This window comes from Neltuma alba, unplaced genomic scaffold (assembly GCF_004799145.2).
Source record: "Neltuma alba isolate B1F8T4 unplaced genomic scaffold, ASM479914v2 tig00007655_pilon, whole genome shotgun sequence".
NCBI lineage: Eukaryota > Viridiplantae > Streptophyta > Magnoliopsida > Fabales > Fabaceae > Neltuma > Neltuma alba.
In genome coordinates this window covers 1-19770 of record NW_021634840.1, presented here as the reverse complement: position 1 = coordinate 19770, position 19770 = coordinate 1, and the positions used below count along the sequence as shown (strand labels likewise).

The window sequence follows — 19770 nt, the reverse complement described above, 5'->3', positions numbered from 1 at the left end:
TTATGCGAGGGAGCTTGAGGAGAATTTTCTTATTCTGCTAGAGACAAATCCTAATTCCCTTTTTCCAGCCTCCTCCTCCCTTGACGTCTTCCCTTCTTACCTCTACAACGTTTGTTTACCATAGTCCAAAAAGTACTTTGGCTTCACAACCAAGAAGTTAAATTTCTGAAATTTTTAAACGGCACAATCATCTTAATCCTTAAAATAAAGATTGCTAGGACTTTGGTTTAGAACTGGCCCTTATAAATGGTCATCGCATCCATGGGAATAAATGGGTTGAAATAGTTAAGGTAATTTTGCCAGGAAGATATATTTTGTTATGAGATTCGTTCTTGTCGAGAATGAAAATAAGGTTATAATTCTACGTTGCTAGTATGATGATTGAGCAATTTTTCTTAATAGATACCCGACAGAATAAGAGGGGTTTTACATATTTCTGCGAATTTTTCTCTCTCTTTTTCTATGACACTTGCTTCCATTAAATGTATAAAATATTAGCAGTTAACATGAGACTTCGATCCTGTGTCGCAGAGAATGACCAAAGGGGCTTGGGTTCATTGTGAGCATGAAGAAATTTCAAAAAGAACAAGAGAAAAACCACTATCAGACTCGAAGGAAGAAGATGATGGAGATAGGATGTGTAGAACTAATATTTTGAATGTATTGATCATGCCAAAAACAAAAAAACAAAAAGAAGAGAAGAGAAGAGAAGGTACTGATCATCTACATTCCAGAAGCTGAAACAAATAGCATTAAAAAAGCAGATAGGTGTTAGTTTTAAACTTTAGATGAGAGGAGTTACCAATAGCCTTATAACCTAGTGGTATACAAGTTTCTCTTGTAAGTGGGAAGTCACAAGTTCAGTCCCGCTTATAACTTCAAGATGTCAGTGCCTGCCCCTTTAATTCAAAACCAAAAAAGGAAAAGAAAAGATGAGGAGTTATTTGCGGCTGATCTAAAGTTGAGGGAACTTATTTATAATTTATCCTAAGATATATAATTCTTTATGAAAAAGATAATGAACATGGTATAATTTTGATAAATCTCATTTAAAATTCATGAAATTTGTAAATAATGAAATTTAAACCTGAAGCCTGAAAGAACGCACATAATTCAATAAAAATATGTTCGTTTTCAAAAATTAAATTAAGAGAGATGTGATTAAGGCCAGTCCAAACTTGCGTAGGATGACAATTAAAGATGCCAACAAAAAAAGGATAACAATTAATTAAATATTAACGTTAATTAAGTTATATTATATTTTTCAAGAAAAGGAAAAAGAGGGTAGCCTAACTGAGGTAATTTTCTCAAAAATATTTGTTGAATTTATACAGACTCAAACTCAACACTTCATGTTTAAATATCTATAAGCCTTTGAATTATGATGAACCCCAGTCTGTTACTTGTACAGAAGCTATCTAAATACTTCTCCGGTCCTTAATATAAGACCTTGACTAATTTGATTAGATTAAAGAAGTTATGTAAGTTAGTTAATTATAAGAAATATGACACGTTTTTTCTAAAATACCATAATCAGTTAATTATAAGAAATGTGACACGTTTTTTTCTAAAATACCATAATCATCTTTCTTAATACCCCCTTTTCTTCTTCTACTTGATTATGGTTGAGGGAGTATCCCTAGTGGTAATTTAGAGAAAATTGATAAATATGATAAATGAGTCTTATATTTAGGACTAAAACCAATTCAACAGTTAGGTCCTATATTAAGGACCAGTGGAGTACTAAATAAATAGCAGGCTGAAAGCATGCTTATGCTTGAACAAAAAGGAAATCAGGAAATAATTACTATTAATTACATGGTTTTGATTGCAATTAGAATAGCAGAGGTTTCTGTTTTGAGTAGCCTGCTCTTGTAAATTGGCATTCATTTACACCTTTAATCAACATGCTTTTGATTCAGAACTTCAAGCTAAATATGTAGCGGTTGTTGGCTTTTATTTGTACCATTCAAAAGAGGTAGTTTATTATAATAAGTTATGCCCATATATTTGTTTCCAAAGATAAAATCCCATATGCAAGTAAATGTAACTGATAGGGGAGGGCGAAAGAGGGGGGGGAATATTAGCTCTATTATGTCAAGTTCTCTAATAATATATGACTATGTGTACTATTTTTTAAAATATTAATATTTAATTATAAATTCACTTAAAAATTACGACAAAAGGCATTGTGTGATCATAGAACTTGACTTAATGGATATAAAGGAGTTGACCTAGTTATTTTTTTTTTAGGACAAAATTAATGCGATTTAATACTTTTTTAATTGTAATAAAATATAAAGTGATTTATAAATAGAGCTAGAGGATTACAGTGATCAATGAATCTCACTTATAACATCAAGTTGTTAGTACTTATCACTTTAATTTTTTGAAAAAGGTTAATGAGATGGAGAAAAATAAAATCTTAAAAATATTTCTTTTGAAATGTGTTTTTTATTTTCAAGAATATTTGTATAAATGGTTGAAATAGGAGATTTTTTAACAATTGAAATAAAATATAAAAAATTCAGAACATGATACGCAGGTTTTTTTTTTTTTAAATGTAATCGAAATTAACACGCACATGCTAACGCAGGAATTCAACCACACATAACAACCGTAGCACAACTTGCAATTGGCAGCAACGAAAGACAATTTTACGAGAGCATATGTGAGAGGCTTCAAGACTGAGACTTGAGAGAGCAGCCACCTCAATCGTCCTGGGGTTTTCCTTTGTTTTTTTAATGAAAATTATTATTTTGTTGTAACTTGAAATCATTATTATCAGATCACGTCTTTAGAACTATTTAGACAATAACGAAAAATGAGCCTGTCTCGTAGATTCGCAGGGGATCTGACCACCAATGAAACCGGTTCCATTCACAAAACACGACCTTTTTTGTTTTTAATTTTCTGAGCAGAAAGCTACTATCAACCCATTCACGTATCATCGTGACCCTTTTTTTCTTTTAATCTGAACATCAACCCGAGGCCTGAAATGCTTTTTTATTCTGGAGAATTACAATAAAATCTCATAAAAATAACACATTCACAAAAAAGTTTCATAATAACAGAGCAGCTTGAAATGATACATTCCAGGGCATAAATTGACAAGAAGTTTTAACTACTCACTTATCATTGAGATTTTTTACAAGAATCTTTCTTGATCGTAATTTAATTTTTCGTACATTTTGTTCACGTTCTTGCAATAATAGCACAAGTGCAGAACATGAAGGGCAGGGGTGTTTAATATACGTGCAGACTGCAGAACCTGGTTAGGTTATATGGTTACATTGAGAACGACACATAGCCATCAGCATCAACGTCAACAACCTCTGTGACGAGGTTTTTGGTGGAGGGCAAACCAGCAACAACATCTTTTTCAATGCCACACTCATTGGTCCCTCTTCTCATCTTGAAGTAACCATCCTGCACTTGGATTAAAATTTATGATTAAAAAAGGCATAGACATAATACGATACTAGTTCAATTCACGAAGGAATGATTGAAGAAGCATACATCTCCCCAACTTCTATTCCACTGATTCGCAAGGAGCTGAAAAAAATGATCAAGATCAACAAACATGGAATTCTGCTAATATATGAGGCTGCAAAAATTCAAGGGTCTATCATAATAAGGAATGGATTAGCGTACCCAGTAGTCCTCTCCATCATTGGTTGTTCCCCACCCAATTAGCTTTACAGCATGACCTCCTAGTGAGTCCCCAGTGATGTGTTTGTAAACTCCTGATTTATAGTGAGCAAAATCCTATAAAGGACCAAATGAGTAATGATTATCACAACGCTAACAGATTTGCTTGTGACTACTCCAACCACAAGAGAAGACTAAAACACAATCTATTTGTTTGATGTCCTGAGATTGGAGTTTGCATTTTGCTGCGGGTCATTAGGAGCAACCTGAGCAACCTGTATGCTTTATTTTGATTTTTGCAGCTAAGTAGTTGTTGTTTATGTAAACTAATTTCAGCATCTTGCGACTTACAACTCACCTAAATTGATAATTTGTAGATGAAACAATAAACAATATATAAAAACAATTAAAAAAGTTAAAGCTGGCTAACAATTGGTTTTATGTATGCGAAAAGTAGGAAATAAATTTTCTTAAAAAATTATTACATTGAAGTTGCAGCAATTCAATCATAAAAACATACTTAACAGCCATCATTTACCTCATAAACAGTGAACGAGACCTCAACTGGCCCATTTTTATAGACTTCTGCCATGATATCATAGGGATCTGAATTGATCCTATATGCATTGACACTATAATGTTTTGACTTTCTCCAAAAGTGGTTCCGATTCACACACTTCCTGACACACTTGGGAGTAGGATATCCAGGCTCACAACCAGGATGAGAACAGCCAATATCATCAAAGTATGGGTCACACTGATACATTTAAACATTGTTTGTAATAAGACAGTGCAAAGGCAGGAATATGAGGCTGAGATTAAACAAAAATTCTTCAATAAAATTTCAGCGGCAAATAAAGGTAAGATCCAACTGAGGACTCTTGAATTTTCATCTCCAACCACTTTATATGAATTTTACCAAGAGGAAATAATAAGGGAGAATTGAAAACTCCTGACCTCTTCAGTGACAACACCGTGATGATAAGTATCGCCATGCAAAGAGAGGATACCCCCCGTTACAGCCAGACCCACACAAAAATCCACAGCATGCAAGGAGGTCATTAACAGAGAGAGATATGTTCTGCAATTAAAACATTTAAACTACAAAATCTGAAGGAAGAGAGAATAGACTACAAATTTGAGAAGGTAAACACCCAACACAAAGTAACCAATATAAAGTAAAACAAAAGCCAGTTACCATGCCAAAATGAATGCAAAAACGATCTGACAATGATTCAACAGCACCAAATGCCCAACAAGAACCACAGTGACCCTGAACAATCAGCAAATAGACCTGCTAAGAATTTTGTTTAACCTTCAATCTATAAAAAGTTGTTGCGTTGAAAAATGAACGGAGTTACCTGATCTGTAATCAGGAAATTATTCACCATTCCATGCATTTATCGAGGAAAGAGATGAGTGAGCACTTTGTTCCAAATTAATCAGTTATCTAAGAATACAATAATATCAAGGAGAAGGAGCAAGTAAACAACCTAGAATTCTTCCAATAGTGCTACACTGAGACCAAGCTGTTCTTGCGTCAAACTCATTTGGTAACTTCAATGATTTTGAATGGGTTACAACGGGAGTACTACTCAGATCATGTTTAGGTGTTGGTTTGACTCCAAGAAGCTGCTTAAATTGACCAACCTGTAAATGAAGATTAGATCTTGGGAACTTGAAGCTTATTGCAAAATCAAATATGTGCAAGCGAAAACTGCGTTAAATGGTGAACAGAAAACAGGTCAGGGAAAGTCGAATGCTAACAGTGTAATTAGAGAAACGAGGATTCATGGCAGCCTCCCATCCTGCCGCAGGATTTTCATTAATCTGCTTAGCGATTGACTCCTGCACGGCAATATCTAAAGTTTAGCATACCATTTGACCCAAATACAAAATACTCACCCTAAAAAGCAAAAGGCAATACTATCTCAGGTGATAACACCATTCCCGTATCAGAAATCTGGTTGAGTAAGAAATCTTTATGACTGGTATTGGGTAGTTAGGAACAGTTTATCTCAGGCGCTGAGCATAAAAGGAGATTTGCTTGCATGGAATGGAAATTACCTGAAGAATATGAGAATTGAGCTTGAAACTAGAAATTTTTTCTGCTTCAGCCTCAATGATCTGTTAACAACATATGATTTCTTTAGTTCCCTAAAGTGATTTCATAGCATCGCTTGACCAATAATTTGCACCTAAAATAAGTTAAAGACACTCGTAACAAGAAAGCAAAAAAAAACCCAAGCACGGGAATTTTATTTTCATCAATTACAAAAACACTAGAGGAGAAATCAAATCCACGAAATTCAATCAAAATAGCAAATAATAATATCGTAAAAATCAGGAACAGGGGAGCGAAAAATGAGAAATACCACGACGGAGAAGGCCGAAAACAAAGCGAGCAGAGGGAAGAGAGCAGAAGCCATTTCCCCGCCTCCGGGTGAAGCAAGCCTGATGAGGTACGATCTCAAGACTGGAGCCTAGATGTTGCCAATAAGGGATTGGGTTACGCTGATCATGATCTGAATCTCGAGAATAATTGACAAATAAATTTTTTTGGGATCAAAATCATCGATAAAATTAAATTAAAAGCAGTAAGAAATGGCGTAATGTCACCACTAAAAGTTATTTAAAATTAATTAAGATAGTTAAATTAATAGACTCAGTTCAAAAAACATGTAACTTATTTTCTTAAAACACTGTTATTTATAGGGAGGGTTAATGAGGGAGAGCTGGGGAAAAAGAGAGATGAAAGAAAATTAGTTAAAAAAGATGTGAGAGAAACATATAATTAATTACAGATAAAAATAAAAAAATATGGATTAAATGTTCAGATAAATTCAAAAATAATGCTCATAAAAAAATCAAGTTCTTTCACAGATCTAATACTTATATTTTGTGCTAGGAAAAAAAAAAATACTCTGCTTATATTTTGAATCGAAAAGAAAAGAGTATAATAAATAAAATTTTAAAAATAATTTTAGCTATCAATATTAATTTAGGCCTATTCGATGGACATGATAGTCAATCAACTTGATTTTAAATTAAAAATTATTTAAATTTTATTGGAATGATATAAATATACTTTTTTTTTTTGAAATTTTTAACTTAAAGAGATACTCCTTTAGTCTATTTATAAGGTAGGGAAAAAATATTTTTCTTTGTATTATGTATAGGTCACTTCACAAATTTTTTTTATCCTTCATTCATTATAATATAAATAATTTTCTTAAAGATATATATATATATATATATATATATTAAATAGGGTTACCTTTTTACATTTATTATAAATTTTAAATAACTAATTTGTCGCATGACAAAAAATTAATTAAAATCATTTAAAAACAATAATTAGGTAAAATATATACTTGAAAAAACTCCCAAAAAAATACTTTTAAAATTTCAAAATCCTAAATCAAGATTCACTCCAAAATTGTGTTGTTATTTACTTTTCAAATATTATTAATTATTATTAAAATATAGTAAATAAGACTGATTTGGAATTTTGGAATTTAAATGTATTTTTTTGGAATTCTTCCTATATACTTTTGTTTCAAAATATCCCTTTTATAATAAATGAAAAAAGAAAAAAAATGAAAGAAAAAAAATATAATAAGAGGATGTGGCAAATTAGAGAGAATAAATAATTAAAAATATATTTAATGATGAAACAAATTTAAATTAAAACTTATAAAATAACTCACACTCCTTCCCAATTTTAAAGATTATAAATAAGAGTCAAGGGAGTACAAATTTGATGCATCATTGCCAACGCCACGCTAACTGGATTCTTTCGGTGAAATTTCATACTTTGTTGCTATGAGTACTGGACGCATGTTGAATTGAAAAAATTATATCACTAAACGAGCATTTTACGGACATTTTCTTTGTATTACTTCATTGGCATTTTATTCTTCGTCCTATTATTTTTTAACCAAAAAACAGGAGTCCATTTTATTGGTAACCAAATAATCTTCTTCCTACTAGTACGTCAGAAATTGTGCGCAACAGGTGCCACTGGAGACTAAACTCCGTTTTTGTGATCGGTCTGCTTCATAGTCCACATATGCAGGAGGATAGACAAAGGAGGAAAAAGAGAACGTAGCCGTGAAGCAAACTCATCATTGATACACTACTTTTGATCCTTAATATAATTCTTAATGTAAAAGCTTTTTTTTTTTTTTGCCAGAAATGTTTCTATTCATATCATTTAAAACTAAAAACAGTCTACAAAACACCACAATACAACCCAAACAAAGAGCAACTGAAATCAAAACCAACACAACATAGACAAGTCTTGTATGTGTTCCTAAGAAAATGAATTTGTCCATTTTTTCGAGTCTCAAAGGGGCATGAAAACATAAAAGAACTCTTGAATTGAGATGAAAAAAATAGAAACAATTCAAAACAAGAAGCAAGCAGAAAGGAACAATCTACGTACTGAACAACGCTAGCCAAATCCTAACACTTCAAACGAACAATAATGGCTATAGTAGTGGTAGTCCCAAAGACTTGCTCAACAATTGAGCCCAAACTTCTTGACGCCAATGTTGCATCTGCAACGGTAGCTTTAAACCTCTCCTTTGAACCAATAGAGGAAGAGACCTGCTGAAAGCCTAATAGCACCAACAATTAAACGCAACACTTTCCTTATAACTAGACAATCCCATCTTCCCAGTGGAACCCATCTCAAATCATCCTGTTTCTTTAAAGTAATCTGTCCAATGGTTGCGAAAAAATCTTCTCTTCGAGATAAAAACAACAAACAAAAACCTCACCACAATATTCATCTCTGCAAACTTAGCTACATAAAGAGCATCACAATATAAAGACGCAACTAAATCCGTAACAGATTCAATGTTGCTTATGAGAGAGCTATAATTCGGCCACAAACTATCCTTATAATCAGCAAAAAAAGGCCATATTAGATTCTCAAATAAAGGTATAACAATCAATTGAAGAATCTCATATCACGCCAAATCCAATCTTAACTGACTCTCCTTTCTTTCCGTTGCTTTTCCACATAAAGGATAATCAACGGACATTCCAAAATCTCTCTTCAACCAATTCCAGAGTAACAGGTTAATAAAAATTCCACCAAACAGAGTAGGACAGAGCAAAAATTATCATACCTTAGGATTATTAGATTTGAGAATCTCCATCAGCATAATAGCACCTCCATGGAGTCAGTAATGGTACAAGTGACAGAAGTATATTCAATTAAAGCTTACATCGCTTAGCATCCTCAAGTCGGACGAAAAAGAGAGCTCTGATATTGATGTTATTATAGCAGAGGTTATTCTTGAAAATTCCTTCCATCGATGAAACCGTAGCTTTCATAGCCTGATTGTTCTCATCGCTCATCAATCTTTGCAATGCAATCCATGATTCCCTCAACCTCTATCACTTAGACGTTCGTTCCGCTGGGGATATGTCTTCGATTGACTTAGCTCCACCGTGATTATCATCTTCCTTTTCGAATTTTCACAGATCTATAAACATTCTACACCTCACAAAGCGATCTCTTCTTCATCAAAATCATTATTGCCAACTAGAGGTGGAAGTATGGCCCTATAAGGTCAACCCTGCAGGGCCAATGGATTTGAAAGGATGACCAAAATTTCAAAAATATCTCAATTTACTAGGCTTGGCTCTTAATTTGATGGGCTCATGACCGGCTTAGGACTTTCGGCCTTTTTAAGGGGAAAAAAACGATTTTTCATATTTCTCACGTTTTTTATTAACAAATAAAAACAAACCAATAAAATTATTAATAAAAGACATAAATATGAATAAAATTAAGTCACAAATATAAAAATATTATCATATCTAAATATCTATCAACATCCAAGAACATATAAAATATCTATTAACAAGACGACGAGCTATAACCCTTGTGTTTTTTATACATATTTTATCATATTATGTAGGAAATTTATTGTCAAGATGAATATTACATGATCTAACCTCTTTGATTGGTATTGCTTATAAGTAATATTCCATTTATAATAAATCGATATGATAGGTTCCACTTATTTTTCTTTAGAATAATAAATGACCTGCTTAACTCTAACATCTAAAAATTTCATCAATGGTGCAAATGTGTAATAAAAAAACATTATCATTAATTTTTTTTGTAACTTGCCAGACTCGACCTGTTTTTCTGGCTCTATTGCCAACAGCCTCAAATATGTAGAGAAATCAACACACACGTGTCCTTAGCTCACGCATATTGCTGGCCGTCCTCTCCCACGACAGTTGTTGGGGAGAGGCACTGGAAAAACGGCTCCCCAGTGGGGAAAAACCCTGAACCGTATAATTTATTAGACCTAGTTAATGTATCAAATTTGGTTCCAACTGCCAAGTATAACGCTTTAATTAATTTTATCTCCCAAATTTATAAGTTTTTTTTAAAATTATATTCTTATTATTTGAAAGAAATTATCATAAAAGGATAGTTTTAATAGACATGATTAAAGATGATAATTTAAGAAAGTCAATATGCATTTGTTATCAGTAACCAGTTAAACTAATTTTTTTAATTTTTTAAAATTTATTATCTAATTCGGATAAAAGATGTATTACATTTAATAATTCAATGATTAGATGAACTTCAATAGTTCCATGGAGAAATTAAAATTCAAAAAATATAACATGATAATGCCCAATCCTCTCTAAGCAGGTAGGGTGAATGCTTGGCCCGCCATTGCCAGCCCAAAAAAAGGGTTGGCCTAATGAACTATTCTTTCGTTTTCAACAGTTAAATTTACAATTACTAACCCATACAGTTAAGGGTCTATATATTTAGATTGACAGTAAAAAAAAAACTTATTTTTAATTGTTCTTTTAAAAATTTAAAATTGAATAAAAATTAAATTATATAATGTAATCTATGTTTGAATTGTTTTTTTTTATAAATAAGTTAATATGTAAAAGTGGAGTTCGTTGGATGATCATTAAAAAAGCAAGTTTAATTGTGAAATGATTAAAAAAAAAATTTTATTAAATAATATATATTATATAATCCTGCCGGTCCTCTTTATAAGCTCATAATTTAGGAAGGGATGTGATCTAGTTTATAAGTTTCTGTTCTGGTTTGTACTAACGTTTAATGTGTTTTTTCCCTCAATTTTACACTTGATTATTTATTCTTTCTCTTTTGTCATATTCTCTCTTGTTACATTTTCTCACACTTTTTTTTTATTCTTTTTCTTATTTATTATAAGAACATATTTAAAAATAAAAGCATATTTCTAACCTATTTATTACTTTCAACTAATTTTAATTGATTTTTTCATTATTTACAAATTAGTTATTTGAAGCCTATATAATAAGAATTGGAGGTAGTAATAAATTTCTTAAGTGTGACATCTCCCTCTCTGTTTTTTTTTTTTAAATTTTTCTCTTTTTTTTTTTGATCAGAAAATTTTTTAAATTTTTCTCTGCATGTTTTAAAAGCCAAAAGTTATAAGCACCAAATTTTTGCTTGTAACTTATTGTGGCTTTTATGCAAAAACCAAATTACCCCACGGCGAACACAGACACCACAATTGTATGAATCCCACATTTTCCATTCAACCACACATTTAGGATGCCTAAACACACACAAATAAACCCTAACCCATATAGTATTTATGATTGGGAGAATTATAGTGAAGTTTCAAATAAGATACATAATTACTAAGAAAATTCCAATGACAATTTAGCAACTTATAATGACAAGTTTTAGAATAATAAGTCACAACTGCTTACTTATCATTCATACTTACTGATAATTATTTTATTTCTTTGGGATCTTATTATAATTCTGTTTTTATGATTTGAGTCCAGATATCCCAAGTTTCAAAGATCCCATGATCCCCACCCTCATATCAAGCACATGTTCCAATGCGAATCAACCGCGTGAATTTTTATTCTCTCTCTCTCTTCTTTTTCACTGTGGTTTTTCCAATGAAAAAATATTGTTTTAATTTTTATAATTTTAGCTTGATTTTAACTCATTTTCTAAAATTTCACTGCAAATTAATTTTCACAATTTTAATGATTTAAAATATTAATCCTTATATTAAAACACAAAATTATGCATTTCACAAAAACTAAGCAACTAAATTTAGTGATTGAATTGTAGCAAATTTAAAATTTAGCCAAATCCTTATTGTAATGCCGTACTCGTAGCACCTGAATTGTCCAAACGGGTCACTATACGTTTAGTTACCGTTGTTGATTGCTTTGACAGAAGACATGATCAACGTCCATTTTACCGTGTAATCAAAGAGTAAAATGCATTACAAATATGGGTTGAGGTGTAAATTTATCTTGAAATTTTGTACTTAAAAGAGTGTTGAGGGCCTGAAAGGATTTTAAAAGCAAATTTATCTTAAAAGTTTAAAATGGTAACAATAGTCTTCTCTACCGTTAAAAATTAATATCACTATTTTAATGATCAAAGTTAGCTTTTTAACATTATAGGGCAATATTGTTACGATTTTAAAATGTATTATAAATATGGGTTAAGGTGTAAATTTATCTCGAAATTTTTTTTTATTGAAGAGTACTGGGTACCTGAAAGTTTTTTAAAAGCAAATTTATCTTAAAAGTTTAAAATCGTAACAAGAGTCCCCTCAAACGTTAAAAATGTTAACAATTAATATTATTATTTTAACAATTAATGTTAGCTTTTTAACGTTATAGGACAATATTGCTAATATTTTAAATTTTCTAAATAAATTTGCTCTTAAAAAAATTTTGGGGTATCCAAATCCTGTGAATGAAAACTTTTGGTACAAAATTGCATCTTACAAATATTTGTAGACGCTAAGATAGATGTAATTTCAAGGAACCACATTACAACATCAATGAAAAGCCATGCAACACGTTGAACAAATCAACAAATCGTGAATCATCATCCGCACCAAAATGTCACGGCTTTCTGGGATGACACCCAAAAAAGCGAATCGCGCTATTTCGGGCTGATAGTTATTTCGCGCTTTCATGGATATATTAGAATTATAATTAACAAAAATAAAATAAAATAAGTACGGAGAGCGACTCCAAACTTGAGCGAATAACAATAGGCCAGCCGATATCAGTTTCACTTCTCGACACTGAAGGATGAAGCAGAACAATTCGAGCAGACTCCGCCACTTTGAATTCGCATCAAATATACGTAAACTTCGAAATCTGGTTTAGTTATTTTCTTGCATTGTCAGAAATTTGCTCACACAGCGCAAGGCTTTGCTTGTATCTTCATATCTGTCGGGTTACTCGGAAAATGGTAACAAACGAAGGAAAAGTCTGCGATTGCTGACGAAGGCAGAGTTTTATAACTTCACGCCGTTATTGTACGTCCATCGCTAACACTTCTTAAATCTTCATGGACAATATGAATTCTCGAAACATATAGAATGATTTTGTTTAGTGGAATGCGATCTCAACAACTTCTAGAGCTCATTTTCCTGGCCATCCATCTAACTTGGTTCAACTGAAAGATCACAAAGAAACAATGCTACGATTGAAAGCATTCCGACCGACCAATGATAAAATAGTTAAGGTACAATTACATCCGACGTATCCATGGATGGTCACGGCCGATGCATCAGATCGAGTGTGTGTCTGGAACTGGGAACATCGCCAGGTATAAATGTGGCATTGCTTCTTTTTGGCTCATTGCCTATAAATACGCGTTTCTTATTTTTAAATCTTTCTTGTGACGTTGTGCTGCATGTCTTATTATTGTGGTTATTATTATTTTGATTTAAAAACCACTTCATCAGGTGATATACGAACTAAAAGCTGGTGGAGTAGATGTGAGGCGTTTGGTTGGCGCCAAGTTGGAGAAGCTAGCTGAGGGAGAAACAGGTAAATACCTTTGCAGCAACTGGCAACAAAATCCTTTAACTATCATAATTACATAATTTACAGGCTCTGTAAAACAGTCTGCTCATTTTTTCGTTTTAATTGGTCTTAGCTATTTGAACGGTTCACGAGTCAAAATTCTTCACTGCGCAAAATCTTAGAGCAGAAACATTTGCATTGTGAGCACACATCCTATATGATGATCATTGTTTCCAGGCCCCCCGGCCCTAGGAGCGTCACTATAATGCATTATGTTATTATTTTATGCACTTATAACAATAATTACCTGAATTTGAGGTAATGTTATATCCATTTTGTATAGTAAAATGCAGTATTTACAGTGCTGAGTCTTGGAAAATGGGAAAAAAAGGTGAATACTACTTACTTTAAGCGACAATATATTAGTAGTATAAATTGTTTCTTACACTCTCCAACCATTCTGCATTTCTTTACTGCTTTAGTAACTGAAGCCCGTATTTATGTCTGCTTGAATAGATCACAAGGGGAAGCCCACAGAAGCCATTCGTGGAGGGAGGTAAAATACCATTGCTTTGCTTTTGATATCTTTTTCTTGGGTTTTTAGTCCACCTGTTCATCGTGACACGCCCTTTCCTTAAAAGTGTAAAGCAGGTTAATTTTTTTGACGACGATGTTCACTTTTGGAAACTCTGGCACAATCACTCTGCTGCTGCAGAGGCTCCATCAGCAGTTCATAATCACGCATCAGCATTTAGTTCTCCTGCCCCATCAACTAAAGGGAGGCATTTTCTAGTCATATGTTGCTTGAACAAAGCTATATTTTTGGACTTGGTAACAATGCGTGGCCGGGATGTGCCAAAGCAAGAGCTTGATAGCAAGTCCCTTCTATGGTAAAAAGTCATTTGATTTAATTTTACCCTGCAGCTTGGAAGTTTAGTGGCAAGGTCCATTCAAGAAATCCTTTCTTTATTCCTTTTTTTTTTTTTTATAACTTTCATGATGTTATTTTGAGCAATAAATTGTTTGCCTCCTAATATGTTTCTGTTCTAGTTATTCTCTACATATATCAGTCCTTGACCCCAAATTCATGACCTTTTTCATTTAAATAGTATTGCTTTCTGCTCCATCCTTTGCTCTGATTCCTGATGTAATCTCAGCATGTATTGGATTAGTCTTTGGGTCAAATGCCACATGCTATTTTGTACTCTAGTCATATGCTGTGAATTGATTGCCGATTACTCATCCAGTTATGAGTTGTTTTCAATTTCATCTTTATGCACACCATAAAAGTTCTCACATTTGCTTTCTCTTGCTGTTACAGCATGGAGTTCCTTCATAGATCTGGTGTCAGTGACGGTCCTCTTGTTGCTTTCGGTGGGTCTGATGGAATCATCCGAGTTCTCTCAATGCTGACATGGAAGGTAAGTAGTTCAAATTCTTCTGCTTACAAAAGTTTAGCATCTAATATGATGCTTTGATCTTTGCAGCTTGTAAGGAGGTATAATGGAGGTCATAAAGGATCCATCTCTTGCTTGATGAACTTTGTCGCTGCTTCCAGTGAGGTAAATCTCAGACCCTTTGAAGAACTCATACTATTTTTATTGGATTAAAGTGCAATTTTAATAACAAAATTTACCTCAAGTAGCATTGGGCACCATAAAGTTTATTTGGGTGCAAAAATATATATGAAGTTGTCAAAATGAGGCATCTAGTGTCACGCCATTAACATCCATTAGTTTACCGTTGAAGGGACCCAGAAGTCAATTTTAGAGTGTATTTTTAACAACCAAGTTTACATCAAGGGGTACTAGAAACTATGAAATTTACTTGGGTGTAAAAATATACATGAACTTTTTAAAAGGAAAAAAATAACAAAATTCTTTAACTCCCATAGCGGTCCATTAATTTTATTTTTTTGGGGTCCCACCAAATGCTATATTTTCTTTCTATCAATTTCCACTTCCAAGTAGACCAATCTTTCTCTCATCATAATCAACACGCACATTCTCTCTATCATATCGTTTTCTCAGCCTCCAAGCCTTTTATATGTATTTACACAAAACGATGTCTTTTCCTTCTAGGATATGAGATTTATTGCTTGCACCCAAATACTTCCTCCAATCCTTAATATAGGACGTAATAGACTAATTTAAGAAGATTAAAAAATTAAAAAATTATTTTAAAGTATTATATTTATCGTTTTTCTCCAAATTAATTTACTTAGCTTATAAACTAATATATAATCTAATGATGTATATAATATTTTAGAAAGATCATATACTATATGCTATATTTAGGTAATTATTTTACTTCTTTAATTTGTTTTTCAACTTTGTCTATTATACTAAGGAGAAGAGGAAGTAGGAATAAGTAGAGAAAAAACATGATATTTAGTGGGACCTAAAAATATAAAATTAATGGATATTTATGGGAGTTGGAGAATTTTGCTTTTCTTTCCCTTTTGGAAAGTTCACGTATATTTTTGCATCTAGGTAAATTGAATGATGCCTAATGCCTCTTGATGTAAACTTTGTTATTAAAAATGCCCTTAAAACTGACTTTGTGGACCCCTCTAACCGTAAACTAACGGACGTTAACAGCGTGGTGCCAGATACCTTTTTTTGATAACTTTATGTATATTTTTGCATCCAAATAAACCTTATGGTGTCCAGTGCTCCTTAGGTAAACTTTATTGTTAATGTTATTTTTGTTTTTGTTGGGTTTGTCATCCATGCTTTCTTTTTTTTTTTTTGAGCTGAGTCATCCATGCTTTCTAAAACCAGTATTTTTTAATGGAAATATCACGTACCCTCAGTTGGTTAGCTTGTTAAAGTTTGCATATTGGACATTTGATCCTATGCTTTCTTGGCGTTGATGCTACATTTCTTCCAGAGGAGATAATTTCATTTAAACGGGATATGAACAAACTTTTATTTTTTCTTTTACCATTTTTTCTTTCTTCCAATGGATGGATGGAAATTCCATGAAGATAGAAAAAGGAGTAAGGGAGATTAGGAATCTATCTAAATTAGGGATATGCTACAGAGAAGCAAAATCAAACAAGCATAACATGTAGTCAAAATGACATTTCTGCTTCTTCTTGTTTTTCTCACATTAGACAAGAGAACTTAATTTAAAAATTTCATGAGATTATATTTACATCTATGATATGTAGCATGAATATAAATATGTCTAAAATATTTATCTTTATAATTGTGTGGTAGGATAACTAGATTATATGTTCTATTTACATTGTGCATTAGCGTCTGGTCAACTGGATTTTGTGCTGTCAAATTCTTATTGAATATTTGTGCAGTGTTTGCATGCCTTATCATTTCTGTCTTGTATTAATTAGCTTTTTGGGGTTCTGCTTGACTTCAAGGCTTTTCTGGTTTCGGGAGCTAGTGACGGATTGCTCATAATATGGAGTGCTGACCAAGGACAAGATTCACAAGAACTTGTCCCCAAGTTTTGGTTAAAAGTACTATTCTTTTCCTCTTCCTATACTCCACTCCATTGGTTCAATAATTGGTGAGAGATGGATCTGAATTACTGCTTTGTCTTCATGAGTTGTGGCATGGTTCGGGTTGTATTTCCTTTCTGTTTCTTAAGTTCATAAATTGGTTGAACTCAATACTGGTGATATATTACATATATGTAGCATGATTTGATAAGATCGGAAAGACTAAATATCAGGCACAAAGCGAACTGCATAATAAAGTGAGGAGAAATGATGTTAAATTCAGATTTTTTTCCCCTTTGTAACTGGTTTCTAGCTTATTTTTTTTGGTTTTATTTTCAATTGCTTTGCTCTTTTCTACAATGCTTGTGCTGTTTTGATGCCTGCATATTTATGCTATGCGGGGCATCTAGGCACATGATGGCGGGGTTACGTCAGTTGAACTTTCCAGGGTGAACGGAGGTGCTCCTCTGCTAATTGCAATTGGTGCAGATAAGGCGTTAACTATATGGGACACAGTCTCCTTTAAGGTGCGATAATATTACCAACAGATGAAATAGTTAATCCGTTTTAAATGTTTTTGCTGACTGCAACGACTTGTCATGATATTATTACTATTACTATTGTTATTATTGGTATTATGGTTATTTTATCTGCTTTTTAAATCTCAGGAGTTACGACGTATTAAACCAGTACCAAAATTGGCTTGCCACAGCGTGGCATCTTGGTGCCATCCTCGAGCTCCAAATCTTGATATTCTAGTTTGCGTCAAGGATTCACATATATGGTATGTTTACATGACCTTTTCTTTTGTTGGGTTTAAGTTTGCTATCATAATGTGATTGTGAAATATCTCCTCTGTCTCATACTAGATCAGACTTGTTTACTGCTGATTTTCTATCCCTCTGATATATTGATTTTATTTTTTATATTTTGAACTATTGCTAGGGCCATTGAACATCCCACATATTCTGCTCTCACAAGGCCATTGTGTGAGCTAACCTTGGTTATTCCTCCTCAAGCTCTTGCTCCTAATAAGAAATTAAGGGTTCGTGACTATTGATTCTTTTTTCTTAGGCTTGGTCGTGGTTTGTTGGTTCTTTCTTTGCTTTTATAACTCTCACTGAAGCTGTTCAACCAATGGGAAACATGAATATAATACAAAACTTCTAATTACTCTTGGATCATTTTAATTATTGTGACCGGATAAGGCGGAAAATCAACATTGGATGGTCTTTGTCACCGAACAGCTTTTCTTTGATCATGCCCTATAATTTTTAGGAGACCCAGCACCTGGGATGCTAACTCCTTAGGAGCAAGCTCAGGCCATAGTGGGGAAAAAGAAAGAAACAGAAACTCCCAGTAAACGAGCCACGCAAAAAATTGAAACATAGCTCCTCTTTTTCCCTTTTTAACTGCTCTCTTTTCCCCCCTTTTGGACAAGGAGGGAGATAATGTTAAGCTCTGAAAGTGGGACACATTACCACGCTTATTTCCTTCATCCTCTAGATTAAAAATGAAGCACAAACTTGAAATTTTCGAACGTCATGAGTTCTTGTCCTTTTCCCCTTGCTTTCTGCTTTCTCCTATCGGTGTTACGAATAGAAAAAGTATTTTTGTTGATACTGAGAACTTTGATGCTAATGAAGATGCAATTGTGTCCAAAAAGATCTTATAGCTGATATATAATGTTAATGCAAGCAGATAAGTTTCTCCAAATGGCTATCTATTTATCGTAAGTCTCAGAGCTATTTCCAGAGCTAAATCAGATCCCAACCTGTTCATCTCATTATACTTTCCTTGAGAGATTTCTATGTAAGTATAGTCTAGAGAAAAGTTTCCAAAGATGGAAAATGATGAAAATTTGCTCTGTATGGCATGTGGCATATAACATTACTTTTTCCGAACATCAGACTGAATTACGGGGATAAATCATGGAAATTTGAACGTAATTAAGTGTATCAAACGTAAATAGCTATACTTATCATGATACATTGGTTTTAGGAAATTAGTCAAACATGTAATCATCTCTAATTTTGCCATTGTTTTGCGCTGCAGGTGTATTGTATGGTTGCACATGCTTTGCAGCCACATCTTGTTGCCACGGGAACCAATATTGGTGTTATTATCTGTGAGTTTGATGCTAGATCTCTTCCATCAGTGGCTCCCCTGCCAATACCAAGAGATGGCGGAGAAAATTCTGCTGTATATGTTGTTGGAAGGGAACTACAGCTATTAAATTTTCAGCTAAGCAACTCAGCAAATCCGTCTATTGCAAATAGCAGCTCTTTATCAGAAACAGGGAGGTCTAAGGGTATTTTTGGCTCAATGAGAGGAAGGGGAGGAGGGATTTTAGGAGGGAAGGGAAGGGAAGGGAGTGGAAGGATTTTAATATTATCTTTTTTGGATTATAAAAAAAGAGGGGAGGGGAGGGAAAAAATATTTAATATGGATAATTTGCTCTTATTTTATTTAAGGTGTGGACAAATGGTCACAACATGACAAACTATAGACATAATGGTCACAACATGACAAAATATAGCATAATGGTCACAACATGACAAATAATGGGTATAAATGGTCATAATATGACAACAATATTACCCTTTCCTTCTAAAATCACTCCTCCCAATTTGGAGGGGAGGTGAGAGGGGAGGGGAGGGGAATTTAAATTTTCCTCCTCTCCTAAATTTGGTGTGTTGCCAAACAAGGGGAAATGAATAAAACCCCTCCCCTTCCCTCCCCTCCCCCCCAAATCCCTCATACCAACACACCCTAAGAGAGAATTTTTTGAACCCTTGCTTATAAAGCAAGGAAGG

General features: G+C 33.2%; 1 protein-coding gene across 1 annotated transcript; it reads right to left on the bottom strand.

Moving 5' to 3' along the window:
• Window positions 1-3041: 3041 nt before the first annotated feature.
• Window positions 3042-6130, bottom strand: LOC114753068 (cathepsin B-like protease 2). Its single transcript, XM_028941735.1, is given in 12 exon segments — window positions 3042-3429; window positions 3520-3555; window positions 3655-3768; window positions 4190-4408; window positions 4609-4630; window positions 4632-4732; window positions 4850-4924; window positions 5013-5017; window positions 5145-5301; window positions 5419-5499; window positions 5719-5778; window positions 6027-6130. Coding segments are annotated over 12 exon segments (1065 nt in total). The 5' UTR covers window positions 6081-6130; the 3' UTR covers window positions 3042-3288.
• Window positions 6131-19770: the final 13640 nt, after the last annotated feature.